At 39.8% G+C, this 27,032-nt stretch overlaps 1 protein-coding gene across 2 annotated transcripts in view; it reads right to left on the reverse strand.

Moving 5' to 3' along the window:
* Positions 1-27,032, reverse strand: part of LOC136864354 (leucine-rich repeats and immunoglobulin-like domains protein 3) — a 238,509-nt gene that overhangs the window by 65,850 nt on the left and 145,627 nt on the right. For both annotated transcript variants that reach the window (XM_067141239.2, XM_067141237.2), the window contains exon 11: positions 9,099-9,413. In XM_067141239.2, coding sequence (XP_066997340.2) covers positions 9,099-9,413 — 315 coding nt within the window. The remainder of the gene's footprint in view (positions 1-9,098; positions 9,414-27,032) is intronic.

Raw genomic sequence — 27,032 nt, forward strand, 5'->3', positions numbered from 1 at the left:
ATTCTGACATCGAGGGTGACGTAGATAGGTTTAATGGAGATCCTGATTTCGAGATTGAATGAACTGAGAGCAAGAATCTTATTACCTGTCCAGTGATTTGTTTGTATTTAAAATATCACGTTAATACTGTACTCTCAGAACATAATAGGCCTATCGTGAAGAAAAATCCATTAAAAAATTGTATAAACTACACTGGCTCATGTCTTACCAATGTATTTGACTCAGATAAGTTGAAATTCCTCAAATCACGACATTAGAGAATAGCTTCCCTTCTAGAATTTCTCCATCTAAAACCTGAATAATGTACCGGAGTTGTGGCGCGGCTCGTGGTGGATCAAGCACTTAGTGGGCCTTTTCAGACAGTAGGAGATTCAGTTCTTAATCATGGCTACCGCCATGTTATATTTTTTGAAGTTTTACTCAGTAGATTCTCAACAGTTAGAGGTTATTGGTGTAGCATCGTGATACATTATTCGCACTTTAGAAAAACCTTAAACTGCATCAGTAGACTAAGCGCCATTTCTTCAAGAAAATCTATGTAGTGCGAGTATAAAAATGTTGAAATTTGGTGAGAAGGTACAATCTATTATCCTACAACACCGGTAATACCATATTTAGCAAAATTATGTTCGCTCGAATTTACACATAGAACCAAATTTAAACGCGATTATCTCACAACCAACTTTTGGCGCTTGGTCTAGTGATGCATAACGGCATCCATATAATACTTTATGTACATGTATTATTGTAGACAGTATTAAAGTTGAAACTTTCAAATTTAATTATCTCCGTCTGTAGAAGATATGACATTCCCCCTTTTTCCCGTGTACCCGTTAGACTTGCAGACAAGCCCCTGGAAGTAGTGGAGACGTTTGAATACCTGGGGTGTGAATTAATGGAGACTGCTTGACTGGATGCTGAGATTAGTAAGAAAACTCAAGCTGTAAGCTGTTTCTATCATGGTGTAAGAAACATGTTATGGGACAAAGATGTGCCAATGGAAGGAAAGGAAACTATGTACAAGATATATTACGTACCCATAATAACTTACGGAGCAGAAAATTGGACAATGACAAAGAAGGATGAGAGTCGAATACAGGCAGCCGAAATGAAGTTCAGCTCAGCTTTCTACAGCAGAATAGAAGAGACAAAATAAGGAATGAGAAAATCCAGGAAGAAATTGGAGTGGAAACAATGAATGATAGAATAGAGAAAAGCTGACTAAGATGGTTTGGGCACATAAAGCTAATGAGTGATGTAAGAATGCCAAAAAAGGTGATGGAAATGCAAATGCAAGGAAGGAGAGGCTGTGGATGACCACGATTGAGATGGAAGGACACAATCCAACGTAGTATTAAAACCTGGATTGGGACACAGTGTTGGAGGAGTGGTGGAAAGACCGAAGAAAGCGGAGAGGAACCATATTTGCCCCTATCCGGCTACAGCTGGATAAAGGGAAATGATGATGATGATGATGATGATATGTAGAGAAGGCATATGACAGAGTACCGAGGGAAAAGATGTTCGCAATACTGGGGGACTATGGGATTGAGGGTAGATTATAAAAATCAATCTAAGGCATTTATGTTCATAATTGGGCTGCAATGAGAATTGACAGTAGAATGAGTCCTTGGTTCCAGGTACTTACAGGGATTAGACAGGGCTGTGATTTTTACCTTTATTGTTCGTAGTATACAGGGATCAACTGCTGAAAGGTATTAAGTGGCAGGGAGTGATTCAGTTAGGTGAAAACGTAATAAGCAGTCTAGTCTATTCTGACGACCTGGTCTTAATAGCAGAAATAGCAGATTGTGTCGAAAACCTGCAGTCTAATCTCTTGGAACTTGAAAATAGGTGAAATGAGTATGGTATGAAAATTAGCCTTTTGAAGACTACATTGTTGTTGGTAGGTAAGAAATACATGAGAAATGAATGTCAGATTGGGAATAAAAAATGGGAACAGGTAGATCATTTCAAGTACTTAGGATGTATGTTCTCCCAGCATGGTAGTGTGAGAGAGATTGATTTAAGGTGCAGTAAAGCTAAAGCAGTGAGCTCGCAGTTCCCGTTCCCTTGCTTATAAATAGGTGCAATAACGGCTTTTGTCCAATCTGTAGGTATCATACCACCACTCCATGCTAATCTTATTACTCTATGAAGCCATTTCATCCCTGCCTTCCCACTATACTTTACCATTTCAGGTCTAATTTCATCTTTTCCTGCTCTTTTATGACAATGGAGTTTATTTACCATCCTTTCGACTTCCTCAAGCGTAATTTCACCAACATCATTTTCCTCCTCCCCATGAGCTTGGCTGTTCGCAACACCACCAGGAAGATTTCCTTTTACACTGAGAAGATGTTCAAAATATTCCCTCCACCTCTCCAGTGATTTCCTGGGATCTATCATGAGTTCACCTGAATTACTCAAAACACTGTTCATTTCCTTTTTCCCTCCCTTCCTAAGATACTTTATTACTGTCCAGAAAGGTTCCCCTGCTGCTTGACCTAGCCTTTCCAGGTTATTACCAAAATTTTCACACGACTTCTTTTTGGATTCAACAACTATTTGTTTTGCTCTGTTTCTTTCACCTACGTACAAATCCCTCTCTGCCTCGGCCCTTGTTTGGAGCCACTTCTGATAAGCCTTCTTTTTACGTATACAAGCTGCTCTCACTTCATCATTCACCAAGACGTTTGCCTTTTCCCATCTTTACAAACAGTTGTTCCTAGGTATTCCCTTGCTGTTTCTAGCATCCCTGTATGCCACCTATTCTCTTTCTATATCCTGAACCTGCTTAATGTCTACTGTTCGAAACTTCTCACTAATCATATCCATGTACATCCATCTAATTTCCTCGTCCTGCAGATTTTCTACCCTTATTCGTGTGCAGACAGATTTGACTTTCTCTACCCTAGGCCTAGAGATACTTAGTTCACTACAGATCAGATAGGGGTCTGTATCATCAAAAAATCCCAGGAAAACTCGTACATTCCTAACAGATTTCCTGAATTTGAAGTCAGTTAAGATAATGTCTATTATGGATCTGGTACCCCTAGCCTCCCATGTGTAGTGGTGAATAGCCTTATGCTTGAAGAATGTATCCGTAACTGCTAAACACATACTAGCACAGAAGTCCAGCAAACGCTTCCGATTTCCATTAGCTTCCATATCTTCCCCACATTTATGAATCACCCTTTCGTATCCTTCAGTTCTATTTCCAACTCTCGCATTGAAATAGCCCATTAGCACTATTCTATCCTTGCTGTTGACCCTGACCACGATGTCACTCAATGCTTCATAAAACATGTCAACTTCATCCTCATCTGCACATGGTGAATACACTGAGACAATTCTCGTTCTAATTCCTCCAATTGCCAAATCTACCCACATAATTCGCTCATTTACGTGCCTAACAGAAACTATGTTGCGTGCTATGGTATTCCTGATAAATAGCCCTACCCCATACTCTGCCCTTCCCTTTCTAACACCCGTCAAGTACACTTTATAATCTCCTATCTCTTCCTCGTTATCTCCCCTTACCCGAATATCACTTACTCCTAGCACATCCAGATGCATCCTCTTTACTGACTCAGCCAGTTCTACTTTCTTTCTTCCATAAGCCACATTAATATTGATAGCTCCCCATTGAATTCCATTTTGTTTGCCAATTTGTTTCCAAGGAGTCCCTCGCCTGTCAAATGGGAGTGGGACTCCGTTACTTCCATAGGTCCGAGGCTTGCTTAAAATGTTCTGAGCTTGGTAAATTCATGAAGCAGGATGCTACCCTATTACACATAGTCCAAGTGAGAATCTCTCCTCTAACGGGTATGGTTCACTGGTGGATTATGTAGCCCTAACCGCCTGAGCACAAGGTGGGCTATGACTCAGAATATGTCCGAGATGCCCACTCCCATTCCATAGCAACTGGTATCCCGACACTCAGGACCACTTACTAGGCATCCCAGCCATTGCCCATGGTTCACAAAGTACGATGTGACTACAGTAACCCACACCATGGAACACTACAACGCCTTTAAACATAATAAGTACTCGGCCTTGAGCCAGCACATGAAAGAGACAGGACACCACTTTACAACTATAGTGAAGGATCTTGTTATTAAATATATCAGTAAAGGTAAGTTAATGAATGAAATAGAAAATTTACAAATCTCTTTGGACTAAACCTATAACAACAATCATAATTTAAATGAGGTCACAGAAAATCCTTTATATGAATTAACACCCATATTAATACATATCATGAATTCACACCAGAATAAAATCCCAAACCTTTTTAAATTCTCTCATCCAAATATTTCATCCACCAAACCAAATGTCTGGTCTACCCACACCACCCCTATTAACACCCCTCCAGTAACGACACAGGCACTTAAAGATCAACGTAACACCCTCCCCTCCACATCCCACCTCTCCTTTACCGCACAAGTAAAACACCAGGAATAGAAATGTTAGTCAGGCAGGAGCTGCCAGAACAGTCAGATCTACTTAGCATCACCTTGACAAGTAAGTTACTTCTCAACTGACATTAACTATTGAAGTTTCTTGTCAATACGTGTGCTTCAAAATACTAATTTTAACTTCTCTCTTAATTCATTACAGACAATATCCCTCTCAAAGGCTAATAATCAAATCTACAAGTAAGACTATTCACACACGACTGTTCGTAACGTCAAGGACAAAAGTCAACAATTAAGCAGCAGCCTAAACTTGGAATTGTAACACCGCTTTACGCGACAGAAAACATACGATCATCTTTTTTAAAATTACATTTTAATAACAACACTCAATCTTATCTAATTTATTCTTAAATATCCAGCTGTTGTTTATAATTAATTGACATTGTTTTTATCAAGTTCAGGTACGGAACATTTGGGATTAATGTACCAAAAGAAGATTACACTCTTTACTCAAGACTGTTATGATCCCAATGATCTGAAAAATTTTTAATTTTCATTTTAAAAATTCTTTAGTTTCCATTTTCATTTTTCATTTTCACGAGTAGAGAAACTATCAATTCTCAATACTCATAGTGTGTAATGTGGCATTTTTTAATTTATATAATTTATATTTTATTATAATTGTAGCATGATAACTTTAAGATGTTTTTAATGTGTAATGTATTTTTCATTGTAATCCTTGTATGAATAAATAATGTTTCAGACATTTGACCTTAAGGTTATCTACAGGCTGATGATGCCCTTAACAAGGGGCAAACATGTCCCTGAGAAGTGTACATAGTATTATGTAAATTTCACTCACGTAGCACGTGGCTTGTATTGAATAGGTGGTGATAATAGAATAAATTATTTTTGTGATAATTAGCTTATAGTCAGTTTCAATACGGAACAATGATGAGAATTGTCTCTTGCAAATATTCAGTCATCAACACATCTTCCTCTCCATCGGAATGCATCAGTAATTCACAAATATCAACTTCACTAATTCTCTTCTTGGTAAGTCGCTTACCATTTCCACCAAGAATATTACCAATATTTTCTGTTTCTTTATATTTTTGCACAACTATACAAACTGAATGAAAATTCGCACATAAGCGAGGAATAAACAATGTCTGCCACTCTTTCACTTGTGAGAATGACCACTGGCCAGTCAGTGATTTTTGGAAGAAAATTTTGGTGCCATATGGTGGCACCCACTAGCAAACATAACTGGAATAGACCCTGTAGTTTGCTCATCACGTAGTACCAATTTTACGCACGTAGGTGTCACAGCTGATTTTCTATAGCGCATCGCCCGAAACTCTGCTGTGCTGCCATATGACGTCGCCGTCTCAAATTTGAAGACTAGCATGACACCATATAGCGGCACGTGGCACCCAATATGTTAAGGGAGATCCTGCAGTTTCCAGTGACGTTATAGCTCTTGGTAAGAAAGAAAAAGAGGAAGGAAGATATGAAAACAGGATTCTCTTCCAGCTCTATGCCTGACAATATCTGGAACTGTTTCTATTGATGCACCATCATTCAAGTCCAATTATTTAACAATCTCTTTGACTAATTCTGTGCTGAGCATAATACAATGCTGCATCCAGTCACGTTCCCCAATAAATCAACACTGGTGTTGGAGGAATTGGGATATTAAGTGCTGTTGATCTATACAACTGTACTCTCGAAGGAGATTTAAGAAAAATTTTCTCTGTAGAGGTCACAAATCGATCTACCACTGGGAAAGAACTGAGTATTGTCTCAGCAATGTGATGAAGAGCATGTGCTAAGCAAGTTATATGAATTAAGTAAGGAAAAATTCCTTCGAGCGTTTATCTTAATTTTACCATGTAAGTACCTGTATCTGTAAGAAATAAAAGTAGCCAGTTGTATTTGATACCATATGGCCTTAATCATTTTGAGGAGTCCATCACACACTGGGTTACTGTTACACTGTTAGTGGTCAGCAATTCACACACATTATGATACAGTATCGCCTTTTGTTGTTTATATAATGCAGCGACAATTACATTAGCAATAAAACGGCTCTCAGGATCAGTGGCTTCATCAATAACCACACAAATTGATCTGCTAGTTCATTCTGTAAATTTTAAATTACGTTATCATAACAATGTCCTACATAAGTCTTATGCAATGTACTTTCTTCAGACACATGTTGTTGAGTGTTTTTGGAAAGAGAACATTGTAATGTGAGATTATTAATTTTCCACAAGGGAATATCAGCAGCTAAATATGCTTGGCACAAGTCATAAGAAAATTCTGTAACCCTACTTTCTACACACCCTACTATTTGCTTTTGAACAGGCTCTATTTGTGAGTTTTCTGGTTACATTCTCCTTATGTTCAGCTGTGTTAATGTGCTGAACTACTTGACATCTTTTCTCACTCCCTACTTATTTTTCACATGCTTCACAGAACAGTACCCTATTATCTGTAGATATTAAGTCACCTGAAAACTCTACATAAATTAGTTACTCTACCACTTGAAGTTGGTCTTACTTTCAGCATTTAAAGGACTTTTAACACACTTTATATGCGTAACTTAATATAATTTGTCTGGCATGAAACCAGTTCATATCACTCTTAAAAATTACAGCACTACTGCCACTGGCCAGCCAAAGCAGGGATCGATGACGCAGCACGGGATTCGCTGCATGACATCACCACATCAGCATTACTCTTCTCCATGCGATGAGTTGCACCATCACATGCAATGTTGCTGCCAATATGATCCACATGACAAAAGAAAATAAAAAGCCTTAAAATTGTTCAAATATGCCATAAAGAACTAAAATACTGAAATATGATACGATGATCAAAACCACAAAATTGAAAAACCCAAAAACTCGTCAAAATTGCTGTAGCGAAATGTAGTCGCCTGCTAACAACACAAGGTGAAGCGCAGACAAGGGGATTCAATTACCTAGAGCTGCAATGGCATATACACAAGTCCAGAAGGGGACGGGAAGCTGATTCATTATGTACCAAAATTATTTACTTCAAACTATGAAGTCAATGGGAAGTACACGCTGAGATACGTTACCATACCAGGTAAAGATACACACACAGACATAGCTTCCACCTCGTTAATGAATGCGGCATTGTCTGCAATGTTAACCTGGAATGTGTTCAGCTGGTCACTAGTCACTCTGTGATTCTTTATAATCTCCAACAACTGCATCAACTCCCTCATTGTGCGCCATGTTTCCATTCACTATTTCGGAGCTACACTCATGTTCATACAAAAAACAAAACACCTTGAAAAACTACAGATAGGAAGTTCACAGGACATGTTCATTAGTATGTTCTGCAGAAACGATTAGCATTTCAGTCACCTAAGTTCAGCAAGTGTCCTGTTGCCTAGCAGGCACTGGGTCCTCCATGGGCATTGATAACTTGTTCCATGCATGATGGCACCGATTCTAAGCTATAAATTTAATTTTTGTTCTGTAGGTGCAATTATAAGAAAAACTGACAAGAGGATCCACCTTTTCAATACAATATATCAAGTAAATAATATTACATCAGTCTTGGGCTAGTTTCAGCCACTTAGTAGCCATCTTCAGCCAAATAAAATTAAAATACATATGAAGATACAATTATTCATCAACATTATCTTTGTCTGGTATACATATGTTTTAGTTATCACATAATCTGTGGCTATGGGTCGCAGGACATTCACGTAGGTCACACTGGTCACAGTGCCCTGGACATGCACCAGCTGTGATTTGTGGCTGTACCCAATAGCACTCCACACCATAAGGCCTTGAGATGGCACTGTATGTCTTGGGCGAATGCAGTCAATGTGATGCCTCTCCCCCTGTCTGCAGCAAACCAAAATACGGCCATCATTTTCAAACAAACAGAACCTGGATTCGTCCGAAAACACTATATGCTGCCATTCCTGTCCCCAGTGACATTCCATACACCATTGCAGTCTGGCATTTCTATGCACGTTAGTCAAAAGTAGGCAGAGAAGTGGACGATGCGTCAGTAACCCAGACTGTAATAAATGGCAATGGACTGTCACCGCAATCAGAAGCTATATTTTTGGTTTTTTTTTTAAACTTTGTTCTGCACTTAACATATCTTTGCAATGTGCTATATGCACTCAACATGACATGACTTAATAAGCTGGAAGTCTATTTCAGTTACAAAAACTAGTGACAGCTAAATATTCAACTCAAATGGCCCACAGTGGGAGACTAGCACAGTCTACAATTGTACTGAGCTCAGTTCCCTCTGCTGTCTGGTTGGCCATTTTTGTTCTGTACTAAACAACTCTCTGACATATGCTATATTGACTTGACATGACCTAGTAAGATGAACGTCTACTTCAAGAACAATACTACCATTTTTCACCCAGCGGTTTGCCAGAATTGAATCACCACAGGAACATATAATAAAGCTTTACAGTTTACAAATGTTAACAGTGATACATTTTTATCTAAGTACTTGCTACATTCCAGTACCCTCTTTCACTTGGGTCTTACCTCAATATAGTTTGCTTCTGTTACTACACGTATAATGATCTTAATTCAAATAAAAGCTTTCAACTTAGGTAAAAAATTTGACTGCACTAAACTAGGAATTCATAAAATAAATACTCACTTAAAACAGAGAGTTTTGATCTGGATGAGTAAGCAGTTCCAAAATGATTTGAAACCACACACTGATACTTCCCGGCATCACTTTGGGTAATATTTGCAAGTATCAATTCTGAGCTCTGTTCTGTGCCTTTTCCATCAGAACTCCGGACAAATTGCCGAACATTAGCTGACTTCAAGTATAAATTGTCCTTTTTCCACAGGAAAGTCATAGGGAGTGAAGATGAAGATGATGCCTTGCAGTGTAAAGTTATATTATCTCCTTTTAATGCAATGCCAGTTTTTGGATGTTCTATTAAATGAGGTTTGGGAAATTCATCTGGAAAAAATATCATCATATAACAATTTTTCCATATACTATAAACTTCGAAGTCAAAAGTGACAATTATAACAACAAACTGATATTCAATGTAAGCAACATAATATTAACAAGGAAGAATTTCAAACATGGGCAAAAGTGCTGAAAGATTTCTACAACCTGAGGAGAAAAGAAAATTCATAATAAGATTGCTTTAAAAAAATTTCAAAACCTTAGTTTATATTCTGAAATCAACATGATTTTTATTTTCATAAATCCCACATTTGAGAGAATTTAAAACAAGATCAAATAGAGATGGACATTTATCTGAACATCTGTCATAGTTTTAACATATCTCCTTTATGGATGTAGTAAATTCTGGATAATACACAACCACCCCTATAATATGGAATGTTTTTTGAATGCTGAAGATTTCTCCAAGTCCTGAAGAGTTATGTGGTGGAAAGAATTATTACAAACTGTGATAATAAATTTCGGTAATAGTCCTGTACTATCAACATAGATGAACAATGCATGAAAGTGACCTTACTGTCCTTCGAAATAGTCCCCTCTCATAACTATGCACTGCTGAGATCGGCGATACATGTCCTGGAAACTTTGCAAGAAGGCTTCCTTTGGGATGGTGTTCAAAAGCCTCGTCACGTTTCGTTGGATGTCAGGAATATCGTCAAAACTCTTTCCTTTCAAAGCGAGTTTGAGTCGTGGGAATAGGAAGATGTCTGAAGGATTGAGATCTGGCGAGTATGGGGATGTTCAAGCAGTAACAGCCCCATTTTGCCACGAACTGTTATTGGCTGTATGTAGGCGAGTGTTCTCATGGACAAAAAACCATGAACCTTGTTGTGCCTACTGCATAGACGTTTCATGAAACGGGTCAACATTTCAATGTACCGTGCAGCATTCGTCGTCGTTCCCTCAGGTAGAAATTCTTTGTGGATAATGCCTTGACTATCGAAAAAGGTGATGAGCATCGTTTTGATGCGTGACTTTTCGACTCTGACCTTTTTCCGACATGGGGATCCCAGAGAACATTATTCCATTCTTTGCGGTTCCGTTTCAGGGTCGTACCTGAGACACCAGGTTTCATCCTCAGTGATGATACAGTTCAAGAAATTTGGTGACGCAACCGCCGTTTTGACAAAATCCTGTGAAGTCTCTAAACGTGCCTGTTTCTGATAGTCAAGTGATGTGGCACAAGACGAGAACACATTTTCCTCTTCCCTAACTTCTGGGTAACGATTTGTCGCACAGATTCACGGTTAATCTGCAGTTCATCTGCTATCATGCGCACAGTTAACTGCCGATCGTTCATGATTAATGTCCTCACCTTCTCAATGTTTTCGTCACTGACGGCGGTCGCCAGTCTTCCTCTACGGGGTTGTCAGAAACACTTTCCCAGCCTCCTTGAAAACGGGCGAACCACTCGTACACATACTTCAAGGACAGCGCTTCATCTTTATAAACATGTACCAGCATCGCATGCGTTTCTTTCGGCGTCTTGTCAACTTTAAAACAAAACTGTACATTGATCTTTTGGTCGTTCATGTTCCTGTTTGCAGTTCAGAACCAACACACTAAACACACACTGTGTCAAACAGGTCTTACACAGCACACGAACGATGCTCAACTGAACAACGTTGGGAGCAGGTGGTCAAAACCTGCTGCTACGCAGGTGCAGCGTTGCGCGCCGCCAGTGTTGCCGGATCGACCATTGTGACTTCATTTACTGAACTTTATTGTCACAGGTTGTATGATGGTCTTGTACATGGGAACTATAATTTTTTCATAGAATTTCTTTATTTAATCTAGGTTGATTTATAAAGGGGGAGAAGTATTTTTCTCTTCTATCAAAAGCAAGTCCATCAACAATAACTCTTTGAGGAAGAAGACTTAGTATGCTGTGCGGCTTAGGATTCCCAGCCAGCACAGGCTTTTTGGTGGTCAAAGGTCGTGGCTTTGCTCACAGGAGCAACAGCCGCTTTGGGGCCAGCGATCTTCACAGATGTTGCTGAAGCAAATGAATAAACCCAGTAGACTCTGTGCTATCATGCTAGGGTTGATGTCTTGGGAGGGGCATTCACAGTATTGAACTTACGGCACGCTTCCTGGTAGGAAAGACCATTAAGGATCTTGATTTCCTAGATCCTCTTTTCACCGAGATAAACCGGACACTTCCAGTCTCGAGGAGAATGAAGACCAGAGCAGTTAGCCACCTATAAGGAGGTGTGCACTCTTCCACGCCATGAGCTTCTCTTCCACATGTAGCACACAGAGACTGATTTGAACAAGAGATGCCATATGCCCGAACCTTTGGCACTGATAGCAGTGTATGAGAGGTGCGATGTACGGCCTCACACTGCAACAATAGGTTACCTCGACTTCTTCTGATATCGCCAACAATTTAATAATGTTATTTGTTTTACGTCTCACGAACTACTTTTACGTTGTTGTTTTTTTTCAGAGATGCCGAAGTGCCAGAAGTTAGTCCCACAGAAGTTCTTTCACATGCCAGTAAATCGAACAACATGAGGCTGACGTATCTGAGCACCTTCAAATACCACCGGACCAAGCCAGAATCGAACCTGCCAAGTTGGGATCAGAAGGCCAGCGCCTCAACTGTCTTGAGCCACTCAGCCCGTCACTGACAATTTGAAGGAGAAAATGAACGTATCTGTGGCAACGTCTTCACTGTTGACTTTGCGCGCAATGCGCCGAATGTGTGTCACGTGACGGTGCTTCATGCCTTCCATTAACTCGTCGTCAGTGTTCAAGATGACATTGTGGCGGAAGATAATGCCGCGGACCAGAATCAAGGTTTTGTGCTCTTCCACTTTGATGGGGATTTAGCCAAAGTGTTCGCACCTGAGCAACCGATCAGCTTGCATGGCAGTGCGCATCTTTAACAACAAACTACCGCTGCACATTTTTCCAAGGTCTTCCAATTCGCCATAGACACCTAATGTGTCTACTAAACAAAAAAGACTTCACCAGCTGGAAATCTTGCCCATCGATTCTGGTTATAACCAGGAACCTAGGGAAGCTAGATCCCATACCTTCACGTTGAGCTTGTTCCCAGGCCCCCCCCCCCCCCCCCCTAGGGAATAAAAAGTTATAAGACTTCGGTGGGGGACCACCCTGGGCAGACTGTAGACATTTATTTCCAGCCATCCTCAGAAACATCCTCCCTGAATGCCACCCAGTCCTATCAGGGGCTTCTGTAGCCAAACCAACCAACCCACCTGGTCATAGCAGTTATTGCCTGGGATCCAATGATGGATGATGCTTAATACGGACTGAATGAGGCAATGAGCACTAGGACTCCCTTCCTCAAAACACCCGCAATAGCATGTACTCCACAGTGTATACAGAGTAATAAGTATAGATAAAAGTTTTTTAAAATAAGTTATAATAATATGTTCTTCTGGGAGTCAGCTGTGCGGGGACCTGCGCTGTCTGGTGGATACTACTGCTGAGTACATGGTGCTCCCACCCAACTGGATTCTTGAGGATACCGTTGAGTATTCGAGTGTAGTCACACACGTAAGAAGCCCATCCCCAAGCAGTACGCACATCAAAATTTTGAATCAGTCTACAACCCTAAAAAAAATTTAAAAAATAAAAAGGGGACCTATGTCCACATGACCCTTTTACTCGCCTTCTACGACAGGCAGGAATTACCAGGGGATGTATTCAGCTCCTCCCATCCACAAGGGGCACAATATATGGTATCAAAGCCACAATCCATTTCTGCACCTAGACTGCCCCTTTAGTCACCTCTTATGACAGGCAGGGGATACCATAGGTGTATTCTTCATCTGCATACCCCATCTACAGGGAGGTTACATCTTCATATACCAACTCAGCAATACCATCAAATTAACTAATAAATTATATAAAATAAGGCAATTAAACAGGCTTTAGTTTCAAAACTAAGCCATTTAAAGATGAAAAAGACAAAATAATCACAAAGATTTCACTTGTACCTAGTAACTTTTTAAGAGTTTACACTGTGTCACTGTGTCAAAAGAACTGGTCTACTTAAGAGAAAGTACCTAGAAAAACTGTGGATGATGACTGAAAAACATGAGAGCCCAAAACAGGATAGAACAGTTACTGTTCCAGAACCCAGAAACAGTCAACTCTGGTATAAACCCAAAATTGTTTAACTTTTGAAGCAGAATTTTTTTTTTTTTTTTTGCAAGTTGCTTTACATCACACCAACACAGATAGTTCTTATGGCTACGATAGGACAGGAAAGGGCTAGAAGTGGGAAGGTACAGCCCCAGCATTTGCCTGGTGTGAAAATGGGAAACCACGGAAAACCATATTCAGGGCTGCCGACAGTGGGGCTCAAACCCACTATCTTCCGAATACTGGATACTGGCCGCACTTAAGCGACTGGAGCTATCAAGCTCGGTAGAAGCAGAACAAAAGATAAAGGTAACTTCTGAGGAATAGTTATTAGTGGTGGTGATATCATGAAGTCTGCGAACAGGCCTCATGCAGGTCATTCTACAGTACTTGATGTTCATGTGCGACTTGCACGTTTTGTTTGGGTGAGTGTGGTGATGACAATGTGGTAGGGAGAGGGTGAAACTCAGTGTCGGCACACAGCCTACTTCTGTCGAATAACACCAAGAGGTCTGCTCGTGGCTTAAAGTCTCCATCCAATGGACAAATCACCATCAACAGTGCCATATGCACTCAGTTCATATGAACTCTGCAGAGAGTTTTGGAATTGAACTCAGACTTTTGGCACACAATCTGGTAATTAGAAATAGTATACCACCACCTCTCCTACACTCCCAGCAAATATTCTGCTGGTGACATTGTTTCCACCAACAGGGCTCGAACCAACTAACCAGTTTCTGGCCATAAATACTTGACATTTTAACAATGATGAACAACAGGCGGGCAGTTATTAGTGTATGAAAGGTTATTTTGTTTTATTTTTAAAAGACAGTGTATACGCAATCTTCAGGGTCAAGATTCTGGATATAATCAATGTTGCCTTATGAACACTACTAATGCTACTAATCAAAAAAATTCTTATGTGCCAGCCCTGTGGTAACCCCTTTTGGTACTTCCTGGGAGGGACTAGTGAATCAGCTGACCGGGGAGCTCCAAGCCGTCGTGGAGGGCATGGCTGGTATTTCCGTGTATTGTTCTTGTCGGCTAGCTTACCTGCAAGTTTCTTGGAGATTCAACAGGAATGTTCTGCCACCAGCTACCTTGCGAATGTTCTGGTTCCCATCACCCGAGCGATAAAAAGAAAGGCCAGCCTCGGACAGTCAGTCAGTCTGTGTTGGGCTCCATGGTGGAGTCAGTGTGAGACTTGGTGTGTTGGGGTGCAGTGGTTGGGTTGAGAGCAACAAAGGTGCTGGCTGTCGCTAGTGTCCCACCGAGCTCTGAACGAGGAGCTGTGGTTGTTTGTATTAGAGTGTCCAGAGAATGCCTGGACTGAAGACGTTCAGAGAACGGAAGACTGCATACTACCTGAGAGTACTGCATATTTCTGTGGACTGAGGATCGTCGTGAGTCAGCGAAGCAAGCTGCTATCATGAGTGTGAGGGTAAATGGACCTGTGAATATCATCCTGCTGCTGAATACTGTTGAGCTGTTGCTGTTTAGTTGTTTACTGCATGTGAATGTGTGAATTACTGCACAGTCTCTGGAGCTGACCCAAGCAATAGTCATTGCGAGTTATTGTGTAGCCCGTAGCCCTGTGTTCAAATCCAGTGGTCTACACACAGCTGCTGTATAAGGTAACCGAACTTAGGGAAGTAGAAGTAAGGATTAGCCATCCCAGGTATAGCAACGGGCCAGACTACCTGCTGCACCATAAGGAAGAGAGGATTGTAAATAGACAGTAACTGGTGTGTGTGGTCATTCACTGGGTCATCCTGAAATAAAGAATAATAGATGGAGTTTAATTTGTAACAAATTGGTGTCGGAAGTTAAAATAGACCCCACGTGTGATACATCATTGTAACCAGCGTGAATCAGCAGACCAGATACTGCAGGTTTCGGCTGCCGTCGGGAGCATTCCAGAACATTGGTCTATAGTGAATATACACACATATACATCTTTTAAATTTTCATATGTTAATCACTGCATGCCAGTCGAGACCAGAGGCCACAGGAAAATGGAGTCGCAGCTAAATGTGCTCTTCGATATGATGAAGATGGGAGAGAAGTTGGATGAAGGCTATAGGAAGATGGAAGAAAGAGAAGGATAGTAGAAAGACAGGAGGGGTTGATAAAGGAGATAGGAGATGGCTGGAAGGAGACTGAAGACGGCCATGTGATGCTGAAAGACAGCCAAAAGAAGACTAAAGACTATCAGAATAAGATGGAGAACAGCCTGATGAAGTCAGAAGAGCACTAGGAGCAGACAGAAGACAGTCAGAAGAAGATGGAAGACAACCAGAAAAAGACGACGACCAGAATAAGATGGAGGACAGTCAGGAAAAGGCGGAAGATCACAAAGAAAAGATGGAAGATGGCCAGGAGAAAATGGGTGATGGACAGAGAAATGGAAAATTCTAAATTTCCATGGAGGGAATTAGATATCTTTCACCAATAGAGCATGTCAAAAAGTCAAAAATATATCAGGGTTTCTGATAAGTTCACCTGCATACACCCCAGTGTCAGTGGGTAGGGTCTGACACATCCCACTCTGATGAGTCTAGTGTCAGACCTAAGACGAAACACTGGTTAATAAAGCAAACGCCTGAAAAGCCTTACACCGGACAGAGAAACGTCGACGAGGGTCTCCACAAAATAAAGCATGTTCCGCAGGGAAGCCAAGCACAAAGTTTCTTGCCAAGTAATCACCGTGGGATTCAAAGGAAGCTGGAACCATTATGCCTGGATGGAAATGCAGAGGGACAGGGATCTTCACCTTCCTCTGGTACCCCTGGATTACCAGTCCATGAGGCCATGGGGTCTACTCCAGCAAAGATGCTGTGTGAAAGAGAGCTGGATCTGACAAGGAGACTGGAGAATGTGGGCGCTGCCATCCAGAGGAGTTCAAACACGGAGAGCGATCGAGTGAAGGCGCGGTACGACCAGCGAGTGGACACTATTGGAAATCATGAAAACGACCTATGGCTATATAGCCCCGAAAGGGAGAGACACTTGTCTCCCAAGCTCCATAAGACTTGGAAATACACTTACCACGTTCTGAGGAGATTAAATGACGTCCGCTGCCGAGTACGACGGAGGCCCAGATGCAAGATGAATGTGGTACATCTAGACTGACGGGCGCCATACCAGGGAACAGCTGAGGGGATGAATGATCAGGACGATCAGGTCACGAATGGGGGCAAATTTACGTTCCAGCCCTGTGGTAACCCCTTTCAGTACTTCCTGGAAGGGACTAGTGGATCAGCCAACCAGGGAGTTCCCAGCTGGCCTGGAGGCCATGGCTGGAATTTCCGTGTGTTGTTCTCGTTACCTGAGAGATTCTTGGAGATTAAACGGGAATGTTCCGAGCTATAAAAGGGAAGGCTAACTGCGAACAGTCAGTCTGTGTTGGGCTCCGTGGTGGAGTCAGTGCGAGACTCAGTGTGTTGGGGTTCAGTAGCTGGGCTGGGAACGACGAGGTGCTGGCTGATATAAATGTTGATTCCCATAGGGAACCAGAAATATTTGTCCCGAATGAATAAATTTATAATACCAATATAGTTGGTCCATTATTAAACATTATAAATTTTCCAGCTAACTCATTCCTGGTTGCCCGCATTTCACCCATGTGTGCTAAGTTTCTCATGAGAAGAAAATCAACCCAACTCATCACTGTCATCTGTGCAGCAATACTGGAATCCAGATACATGTGCCAATCTTGTGGTGTTGCTCTCTGTGTCGTACCATTCTCACAGAAATTATTAGTGTCATAATACTTGGGCTAACCTTTGTTTCTGTTGAAATTTGGTGCAAATTACACGTACTACAACAACAAGCCAAAACTTAAAACTATGAAATATTCATATTGTTGTGTGCGGTAAATTCAAAAATGTATTCCATTTTTTCGTATCACGTAACGTTTTTGTTCAGTGATGCAATTGCGGTTTTCGCTAATTCTCGCTGGGCGAGCTCTCCAGTGCGGTCTGACTGCAAACATAAGACAAGATCGCAGGCAGGCAGGCAGGCAGGCAGGCAGGCGCTAATGGACGTTACCGGTTACATGATAGATTTCTTTCCGAAAGGTACATGGTTCCTCCACTGCTAAATATACACTGACTTAGCAAATGTCATGGGATAGTCACCTAATTGCAGGATACTATCCTCATTTTTCCGTATTGAAAGTCAGTTAAAGGAGAACAATAAAACTATGATTTCCACCTATTCAATACTTTAAAAGCAATTATAAAATTAGGATCTCATCCTTATTTTATTGCTAAATTATTAAAAACATAGGACATGTTTCGTTCAATTTTTAAACATCTTCAGCTATACGCGTTTTTAACAAGGTTAAAACTGGTAACATTATTCTATAACTTGCACTTATTGTTTACTGTTAACAGACTTAATCATAATAACTATTAAAATTCTTTTGAATATAAAACATTATATATTACGTCGTCTTATTTAAACAATATAACTATTTGTAGTGTTTGAAACTTTAAAATCTTGTTCTAATATTTGAAATACAATGTCACAAGTTAGTCATGTATAAATACATTTACAATCTGTTAAAGTTTCAAACACTACAAACAGTTATATTGTTTAAATAAGACGACGTAATACAGAGGTGCCAACTTTGAAGTGGATTATCAGTAATTGCCCTCCGCCCCCAAGAAAAATTTCGAGTCAAGTCCAAAGCATACGCCTTCCTTCTTGATAATGACACACCCCTTTTGCCCTTCCCTCTAGCAATCTATCGAAAAGTATATCATATTACACAATAACATTTGCACGCAACCTGTTGGTTCTATGATAAAACATTCCTTGTAGCTTGTTTCTCACGCAGCAGCTGCTTTTCAGTGTAGTTTTTCTTGAAGCATCCTTCCAACTGTGATGACATTTTCGTTTTCTGAACCATAAGCGATACCATTGCAGTGCAGATCTTTCTGTCAACTGTCAGGTACACTTAACACAGCAAATACAACATTACTGAAGGATTTGTAGTGGAGCTCCTTCATTCACAATTAATTTTACAACGCTTATGGGTAGCAAAAGGAAGTCACGATCGAATAAGTAACGTTGCCAACTCACAAGCACTGAAATAAAGTCGATTTAGGAGAAAGGCTCGAAAGGACTCAACATTTTTCCTTTTCTTTTGTTCCCGTCAAAAATTATTTTTTCGTGATAATGTCAGCTTTTCCGTAATTATTTCCCCTTTGACCGTAACTCCGTAATTGTGAGGTGAAATCCGTAATAATTACGGACAATCCGTAATAGTTGGCACCTCTGCGTAATATATAATGTTTTATATTCAAAAGAATTTTAATAGTTATTATGATTAAGTCTGTTAGCAGTAAACAATAAGTGCAAGTTATAGAATAATGTTACTGGTTTTAACCTTGTTAAAAATGTGTATAGCTGAAGATGTTAAAAATTTGAATGAAACATGTCCTATGTTTTTAATAATTTAGCAATAAAATAAGGATGAGATCCTAATTTTATAATTGCTTTTAAAGTATTGAATAGGTGGAAATCAAAGTTTTATTGTTCTCCTTTAACTGACTTTCAATACGGAAAAATGAGGATAGTATCCTGCAATGTAATGGCCAACCAGGCTAAGTTAAACATTAAGAATAGATTCATAAATCTCAAGCTTAAAATAGGTAAGATCTCAAAAGATATATGGTTTTTGAAGAAATGTTTAGAAGACAAACTTATACCAAAATTTTTAAAGCCTACACAAAGATGTAATTTATCAACACAAAACTTAGTACACTCACAAAACAAGGTGAATGAAATATGGCTGAAGAACGAAATCAAAATGCATTATAGAAAAAAGTCATTTTTGAACCTACAACTATACCGCACACATTTAGAAATTTCTCAGCAGTTATCCCCTTTAGAATGGGGTTCAATCCAACTGTATGCTAGTGTAAAGCTTGTTGACATACTAGAAAAGAAACAAAAGACTTTAGAAAACAAACTTTTCCATTTGAAAGAGAGTAAATTAAACTTGACGGATCAGCCGACAAGAATAAATAAATCCACTCCAGCTTTAAAAGATGTACCCACTACGATAAATTTGTCTAATACTACTTTCACTGAGAACGAAATAGGTTTACTCAATAAAGGATCAAAATTCAACTGGCCTAACCCAAACATAATAGACGACTTAACAACTACAATAGCAGAAGCAGAGTCGAATGTAAGACAAGCACCAGTAGATTCACAAAATGATACTAGATATGATATCAAAAAGAAATTTCCTACCTTAGTTGAAGAATTAATTAACAACTCAGATTCTACTCAATCTAAACAAATAGTTTAAGAAGCAAAATTAAAAATAACAATGTTATAGTAACTAAAGCAGACAAAGGTGAAACTACAGTTCTTTTTAAACAAACACGATTACATTAGCAAAACAGAAGCATTTTTCCGGATAATAATTATGTAATAACTAACAAAGACCCTATAAATAAAATTCAGAAGAATCTAAAGAATGTACTTAAAAATTCTACTTTTCTAATAAACGAACAAGAGTATCAAAAAATTATTAATATGAATCCCAAATTACCAACACCTAAAGCTCTAACTAAAATCCACAAAGCAAATATGCCTGTTAGACCTATAATCAATAGCAGAGGGAGTCCTACTTATACAATATCAAAATTTTTACACCAATTTTTAAAGAAACATAAATTTAACAGCAATTCAATGATAAACAATTCAATTGAATTTTGCGAAAAATTAAATAGTTTCAGCTTACAACCACATCACAGGATATGTTCCTATGATATAACCAATATGTATTCAAGCATACCTATCAAAGGAACCGTTGAAATCATCAAATCTAATCTAACTAAACAGGGCAAGTACGTACGAAATAGAAGAGTTTATATATCTATTAAATTTTGTTTTAAACAACAACTATTTCACATTCAACGATAAAATTTACAAACAGATGTGTTTAGGGATGGGTGACTCCACGTCAGGAATTTTAGCAAATATTTACATGGATCATCTAGAGCACAGCAAAATAAAATCAAACATAAAAGGACTATGTTTGTGGTTGAGATATATAGACAATACCTTTGTTATAATAGATAGCAAACTTAATGACAGTGATAATATATTAAACTTTTTAAATAATCTAGACCAAAGAGTAAAATTGACTAAGGAGGAAGAAAATAATCATTCGTTAAACTTTTTAGATATTTCAGTAACACGAACAGAAAATAAATTTAACTTTCAGATTTATAGAAAGCCATCTTACGTCCCAATAGCTATTAAAAAAGATTCCCTACACCCAAAATCACAGAAACAAGCCGCTTTTTTTAGTCTAATATACAAAGCCTTCAAAATGCCACTTTCTGAAAATAGTTTAAAGAAAGAAATTCAGCATCAGTCAATGGTTATAATATAGAAGTGGTCAAATCATTATTAGAGTGAAATCTAAACTTGCCACTAACCTTATTCCAATCAAAACTGAAAAACCAAAATTCGCAACATTTACATTCACCAACCCAGCAGTATACCAAATCACGAATCCGATCAAAAAACGGCAAATCAATATTGCATTTAGAACACAAAATACAAATAGAAATATATTTTTCAACCACAATAGTGTAAATTCACGCAACAACAAATACCAAAGTTCAGGAATCTATAAGCTAATTTGTTCAGATTGTGGTTTTTCTTACGTTGGCCAAACTGGCAGAAGTTTTATAACTAGATATTTGGAACGTGTAACTGCAGCTAAACATAACAAATTTTCCGCAATGAGTATAATCATATGCAAGAAAAAGGACACCATTTTACCACAATAGAAAAAGATTTTAAAATAATCAGAAAGGTCGATAAAAGAAAATTAATGAATGAGCTAGAGAACATACATATCTAACTAGACAAATACTTCAATAGAGATAAAAACCTGAACGACAAAATAGGAATAAAAAACCCATTAATACAACAAATTCCGAAGTTAATACAAACATTCAAACTCAATAGCACAAAACTGACAAACAATTTTATCCTGAATAATAATAATAATAATAATAATAATAATAATAATAATAGCCAATCTACGAATATACAAACAACCCTCCACACAAATTCTGAACATTCCCCTCCAAGAATCGCGTCATTCGCTAGAACACCGCCCTCTGTTACCTCCCCTCCCAATGCCCCGCAGATACGCAGACACACATACAACACGAGGAGGGCAAGTAGTTGTCAAACAGCTGAGTGCACTAATGTAAATGCAGGCAGAAGTAGAAAGGGTAAGTGCTGATCCTTCAACATTAGCTTCTTCAACTTTTACACCATCTAACATATTTTAACAAAAACATTTTCCTGTTACAGAGATGTCAACAAACTTACTTCCGTAAAATTTGATGAAGTTACCACTTGCTTATCATCAAAACTTGACTGTCACCATTTGACTGAGTTCATGCTAACGTTTGTAGAATTGCTCTACACTGTTAAAGTCTACAAGCAAGTTGTGAATTTGAAAAATCGGATGTTAAATATTTAAAGTACGACAAATTTAGAACCTATAATCAACAGTGTGCTTCATTTTGTTAATTTACGGACGAAAAGAATGTTAGTCACGCCTAAACTCAACTGTTTTGAGAGTGCACTAAGATTTTATATCCATAAGGTATAACGTGTGGTAAAGCTCACGCCAATAGTAACAAAAAGATTTTAATGTGCATTCCAACAAATAATTTTAAGATATTCAACAACTTTAACAGATTGTAAATGTATTTATACATGACTAACTTGTGACATTGCATTTCAAATATTAGAACAAGATTTTAAAGTTTCAAACACTACAAATAGTTATATTGTTTAAATAAGACGACGTAATATATAATGTTTTATATTCAAAAGAATTTTAATAGTTATTATGATTAAGTCTGTTAGCAGTAAACAATAAGTGCAAGTTATAGAATAATGTTACCGGTTTTAACCTTGTTAAAAATGTGTATAGCTGAAGATGTTCAAAAATTGAACGAAACATGTCCTATGTTTTTAATAATTTAGCAATAAAATAAGGATGAGATCCTAATTTTATAATTGCTTTTAAAGTATTGAACAGGTGGAAATCAAAGTTTTATTGTTCTCCTTTAATAGTCACCTAATAGCGTGTGGGGCCTCCTCTGGCCCTGCAAACTGCAGTGAGATGCCATGGAAGTGAGTTGACAAGTCCCTGGTAGTCCTCTGGACGCAGCTGACTCCAAATCGTTTGCAGAGCGGCCGCCAATGCTGGTCTGTTCGTGGGTGCAGGATCCATGGCACGGAGCCTGCGTTCCAGGACATCCCAGATATGCTCGATAGGGTTCATAACGGGGCTCCTCGGTGGCCATGGCAGTCGTTGGACCTCCGCTGCATGTTCCTGGAACCATTCTCGGGCGACGCGGGAGCGATGTGGCGGTGCGTTATCATCTTGAAACCGAGCTCGATAGCTGCAGTCGCTTAAGTGCGGCCAGTATCCAGTATTCGGGAGATAGTAGGTTCGAACCCCACTATCGACAGCCCTGAAAATGGTTTTCCGTGGTTTCCCATTTTCACACCAAGCAAATGCTGGGGCTGTACCTTAATTAAGGCCACGGCCGCTTCCTTCCCATTCCTGTCCCATCGTCGCCATAAGACCTATCTGTGTCGGTGCGACGTAAAGCAACTAGCAGTCATCTTGAAACACCGCAGAACCGTCTGGGCGCTGAAAGGCCAAAAATGGGTGGAGATGGTCTCCGAGCAGCGCAACATACCATGTACCATTCAAAGTCTCTTCCAGAACAACTAGGGGGCCCATTCCATACCAGGAAAATGCACCCCAAACCATCACAGAGACATCAGCACCCCGGGACCACACCTTCGAGGCAGGCGGAATCCATCGCTTCATGCGGTCTGCGCCATACACGGTACCTCCCACTGGCATGGTGCAGTTGAAATCATGATCGTCTGACGATATCACGTTACGCCATTGTTCCAGTGTGCATCCCTGGTGACTGGCGACAAAGGCGCATCGTTGTGCCCGATGATGTTGGGTTAACAGTGGCACCCGTGTGCGGCGCCAGTTCCTATACCCCATAGAACCCATGTTCCTACGGATTGTCCACTGGGAGACGTGTCTAGCACGGCCTGTGTTGAATTGAGCCGTGATTTGTTGCACGGTTGCCCGTCTGTCACTATTGACAATCCGTCTCAGATGTCGCCGGTCACGGTCATCGAGGGTGGCTGGACGGCCAGTCGTTCGTCTGTTGTGGACGGTGACACCTGCATTCAACCATTCACGATACACCCTGGACACGGTTGATAGTATGAATGGAAAATTCTAAATTCCCATGGAGGGAATTAGATATTTTTCATCAATAGAGCATGTCAAAAATGTCAAAAACATATCAGATGTAAGGCTTTTCAGGCGTTTGCTCTATTAACCAGCGTTTCGTCTAAGGTCTGACACTAGACTCATCAGAGTGACATTTTTGATCGCGTGAAGCCGAATTCCCACACCACTTCTGAAATCGCACTTCCCAACCGTCGGGCACCGACCACCATGCCCCGTTTGAACAGTGTCAGCTCACGACGTTCCATGTTACACCTGTCACATGCACAGCCACTGCTCACAAGGTCTCCTATAGAACTGCCGCTGGCACAGGGGGCGTGGTGTGGTGTGCAGACAACACACCTGCGCATCAGTGCTTCGCTATCCCATGACATTTGCTCAGTCAGTGTATATTAGTATTGAAAAAATTCAAACAGTACAGTGACTTGCTGTTGTGCAGAACGTCTTTACGTAAAGTTTTGTGCTCGCATTTTTTGTGAGTTCAGATGTTTATTTTGCGGTTGTGAATAACAGTGCTTTTAACAGTTATAAGTGTGTTAAACAGACTTTTAGTTTGTAAACGCATACAAAGTGGCAATTTACAGCAACAATGTCGCATCAGTGCTTAAATTCTCCAAATGTATTTTGCTGTTTGTGTAGTGAATTCACTACAAAAACTCAGAGAAAATATTACTCCTACAATTATGAAAGGATATGAATTGCACATTAACTATAAAGTCGATAAGGACAAATGTTTTGCACCTAAATATTGCTGTACCAGATGTTCTTAAAATATGAGAGGCTGGTTAGGTGGCACTCACCCTTCTATGATACATGCTGTTCCTATGATATGGACAGAGAAGAAGGACCACCTCTTTGACTGTTATTTCTGTTTAAACCAGACTTCCTGGTTTCTCATCAAAAACCAATTAATGTATAATCTATCCAGATTTACCCTCAGCACGAAGGCCTGTTAAGCATGGCAATTTATTTCCTATTCCAATGCCACCCGGAAAATTGACCCCACGAGGAAGCATTGAGGCCTTCCCCCGAGGCTGGTCCTAGTACTTCTTTCACTCCCAACTCTGATTCTGATTTCGTGGAATCCAAACCCCCCCCCCGTCTACTTTCACAGTCAATGCTAAACAATCTTGTACGAGATTTAAATCACATACAAGCCCAGCCTGAGTTGTTAGCATCTTGGCTAAGGGAATGGAATCTCTTACAACCAGGTACTGTGACTGTATCGCCACATTGAATATTTATTCGGAAATTTTTATATGTGGGAAGTATGTATGCCCGGAGCTTCTTTGTTAGTATGAGGGCGCGATTGCATCATGTTGCGTAACATCTTCGCCAGCCTAGTGCCTATCCTGGCTCATAAAATCCCCGAACTGAGTGCGCGTGAAGAGGGAAGACAAAAAAGAATATAGTTCTGCTGTCTCCGCCCCTAAAACAAATGCCGACTCACAGTAGAGCCAACGTGAGGAGGTGATTTTAGAAGTACTTTAGGAATAATAACGCTTAAATTAATCATGAAGCATATGTCGAAGTCACAGCAAGAATAATGGATCATTAACAAAATTATAAATAAAAATAAAAATATATTATTTATGAAATTAAGTCTCAAAGAAATTACATAAGATGCTCTGGCGTTATAACGCTAGCTGTGAACCAGACACCTAACAGGGGTTCCCCGTTGGTCTCTTGATTTAGAAGTCCAAATTACCATTAAACCACTGATCGCTATGTGTTCTGCATTACTTCTAGTATTAGTGATTGGTGAGCCACACAATTTGCCGCATCGCTGATTTCCAGAAACTTAATGTATCTGGAGATCTCAAAATAATGGTGGGGAGGCGTTCCTCTGTCCATCCCCCACTCCATGTGAGACCATATATGCTCGCACTTCTGAGGGTGGCTAGTGAGTCAACAGGCAGTCTATGAAGTGACCAGACGGTCGGTTTGCGGTTGGATTTAGCTGTTCTTTGTATAGAAAAATGTTTATATAAACGGGAGTGGAAATGTGTATAATTTCTCGTAAGAAATGTCAGTAGAGACCTTAACTGAGCGACAGTGGCGTATGAATTACAGATCGATCGCGATGTGGCACGTAATTACGTGAATTGCGTCGTATAATCGCGAAACTGTGACGCTATGATATGCCGAATATCGGACGGAGAAATTTTTCTTCAATTAATCTCCCACAGTAGAGTGAGAGTCCGTGGAGTGTGACAGTAATTTTGAAACTTTGTGAAGGCTGCCATGTAAAAAAAAAAAAAATTTAGCACGAATGTCCGTGTCATATAATATAAACAGAATTCCAGTACCAACTTATCGTGCTGAATGACGGCGTAACTGTAGAAGTACAGAGAAACAGACGTACAAGATGGGGTTTTGAAATAAATATAGGATCCCGATATCACGTTAATTCAGAATCATAAACTATTGCAGTGACGAAACCGTGAGCTTCTGTACTAGCTTTGTTTGACTGAGGGAGTCTAGCTGCGTCCAGCCTAAAATTAATAAATATGCATCTTTCTTTCTGTAAAAGATCGCAATCATACCAATAAAAGGGGAATTTTGACTGTGACGTGTGCAGAAGAAGTCTGTGTGAAAATCAGTGTGAATAGTATCTTTCCAGTGTTCACGACTCCAAGACTATGGATTACCCAAGAATCATCGAGGGACGTGTGGAACCCGTGACCTCCCACCTCAGCGCAATGGAATAGACGCTTCAGGCGAGTCCCGTGCGGGCTCGGACTATGGATTACGGACCAAAGCTGTTGAGTACCAAGTTATGACTTTGTAGTTCTAATATTCCCTTTAAAATTAGAAAAAGATGTAAGGATAGGGTTAAGATAATTTATCGTATTTGAATAGAGAGATTAGTTCGCTTAGAATGGTCAGTAGGATCCCTTTTTTATTTAACTACTTGAGGTTATTCGGGAAGGAAACAAATTAGGGTAATTGCATGTCTTTTGGGCCCATTTTATTTTGTGGCACGTGCCTGTTTTGGGGTATTTGTATTTCCGAGTGCTGTCAAAGGAAAAGGTGGGGGGGGGGGGGAGAGAGTATTGAATTTTGCTGAGGTAACAAAGTAGCCTTCCTCTGAGTGACTATTCAAGATGAGACAGGATAATGATGGTAGGATTTTTGCCAAC

The sequence above is a fragment of the Anabrus simplex genome, chromosome 2 (genome assembly GCF_040414725.1).
Source record: "Anabrus simplex isolate iqAnaSimp1 chromosome 2, ASM4041472v1, whole genome shotgun sequence".
NCBI classification, from domain to species: domain Eukaryota; kingdom Metazoa; phylum Arthropoda; class Insecta; order Orthoptera; family Tettigoniidae; genus Anabrus; species Anabrus simplex.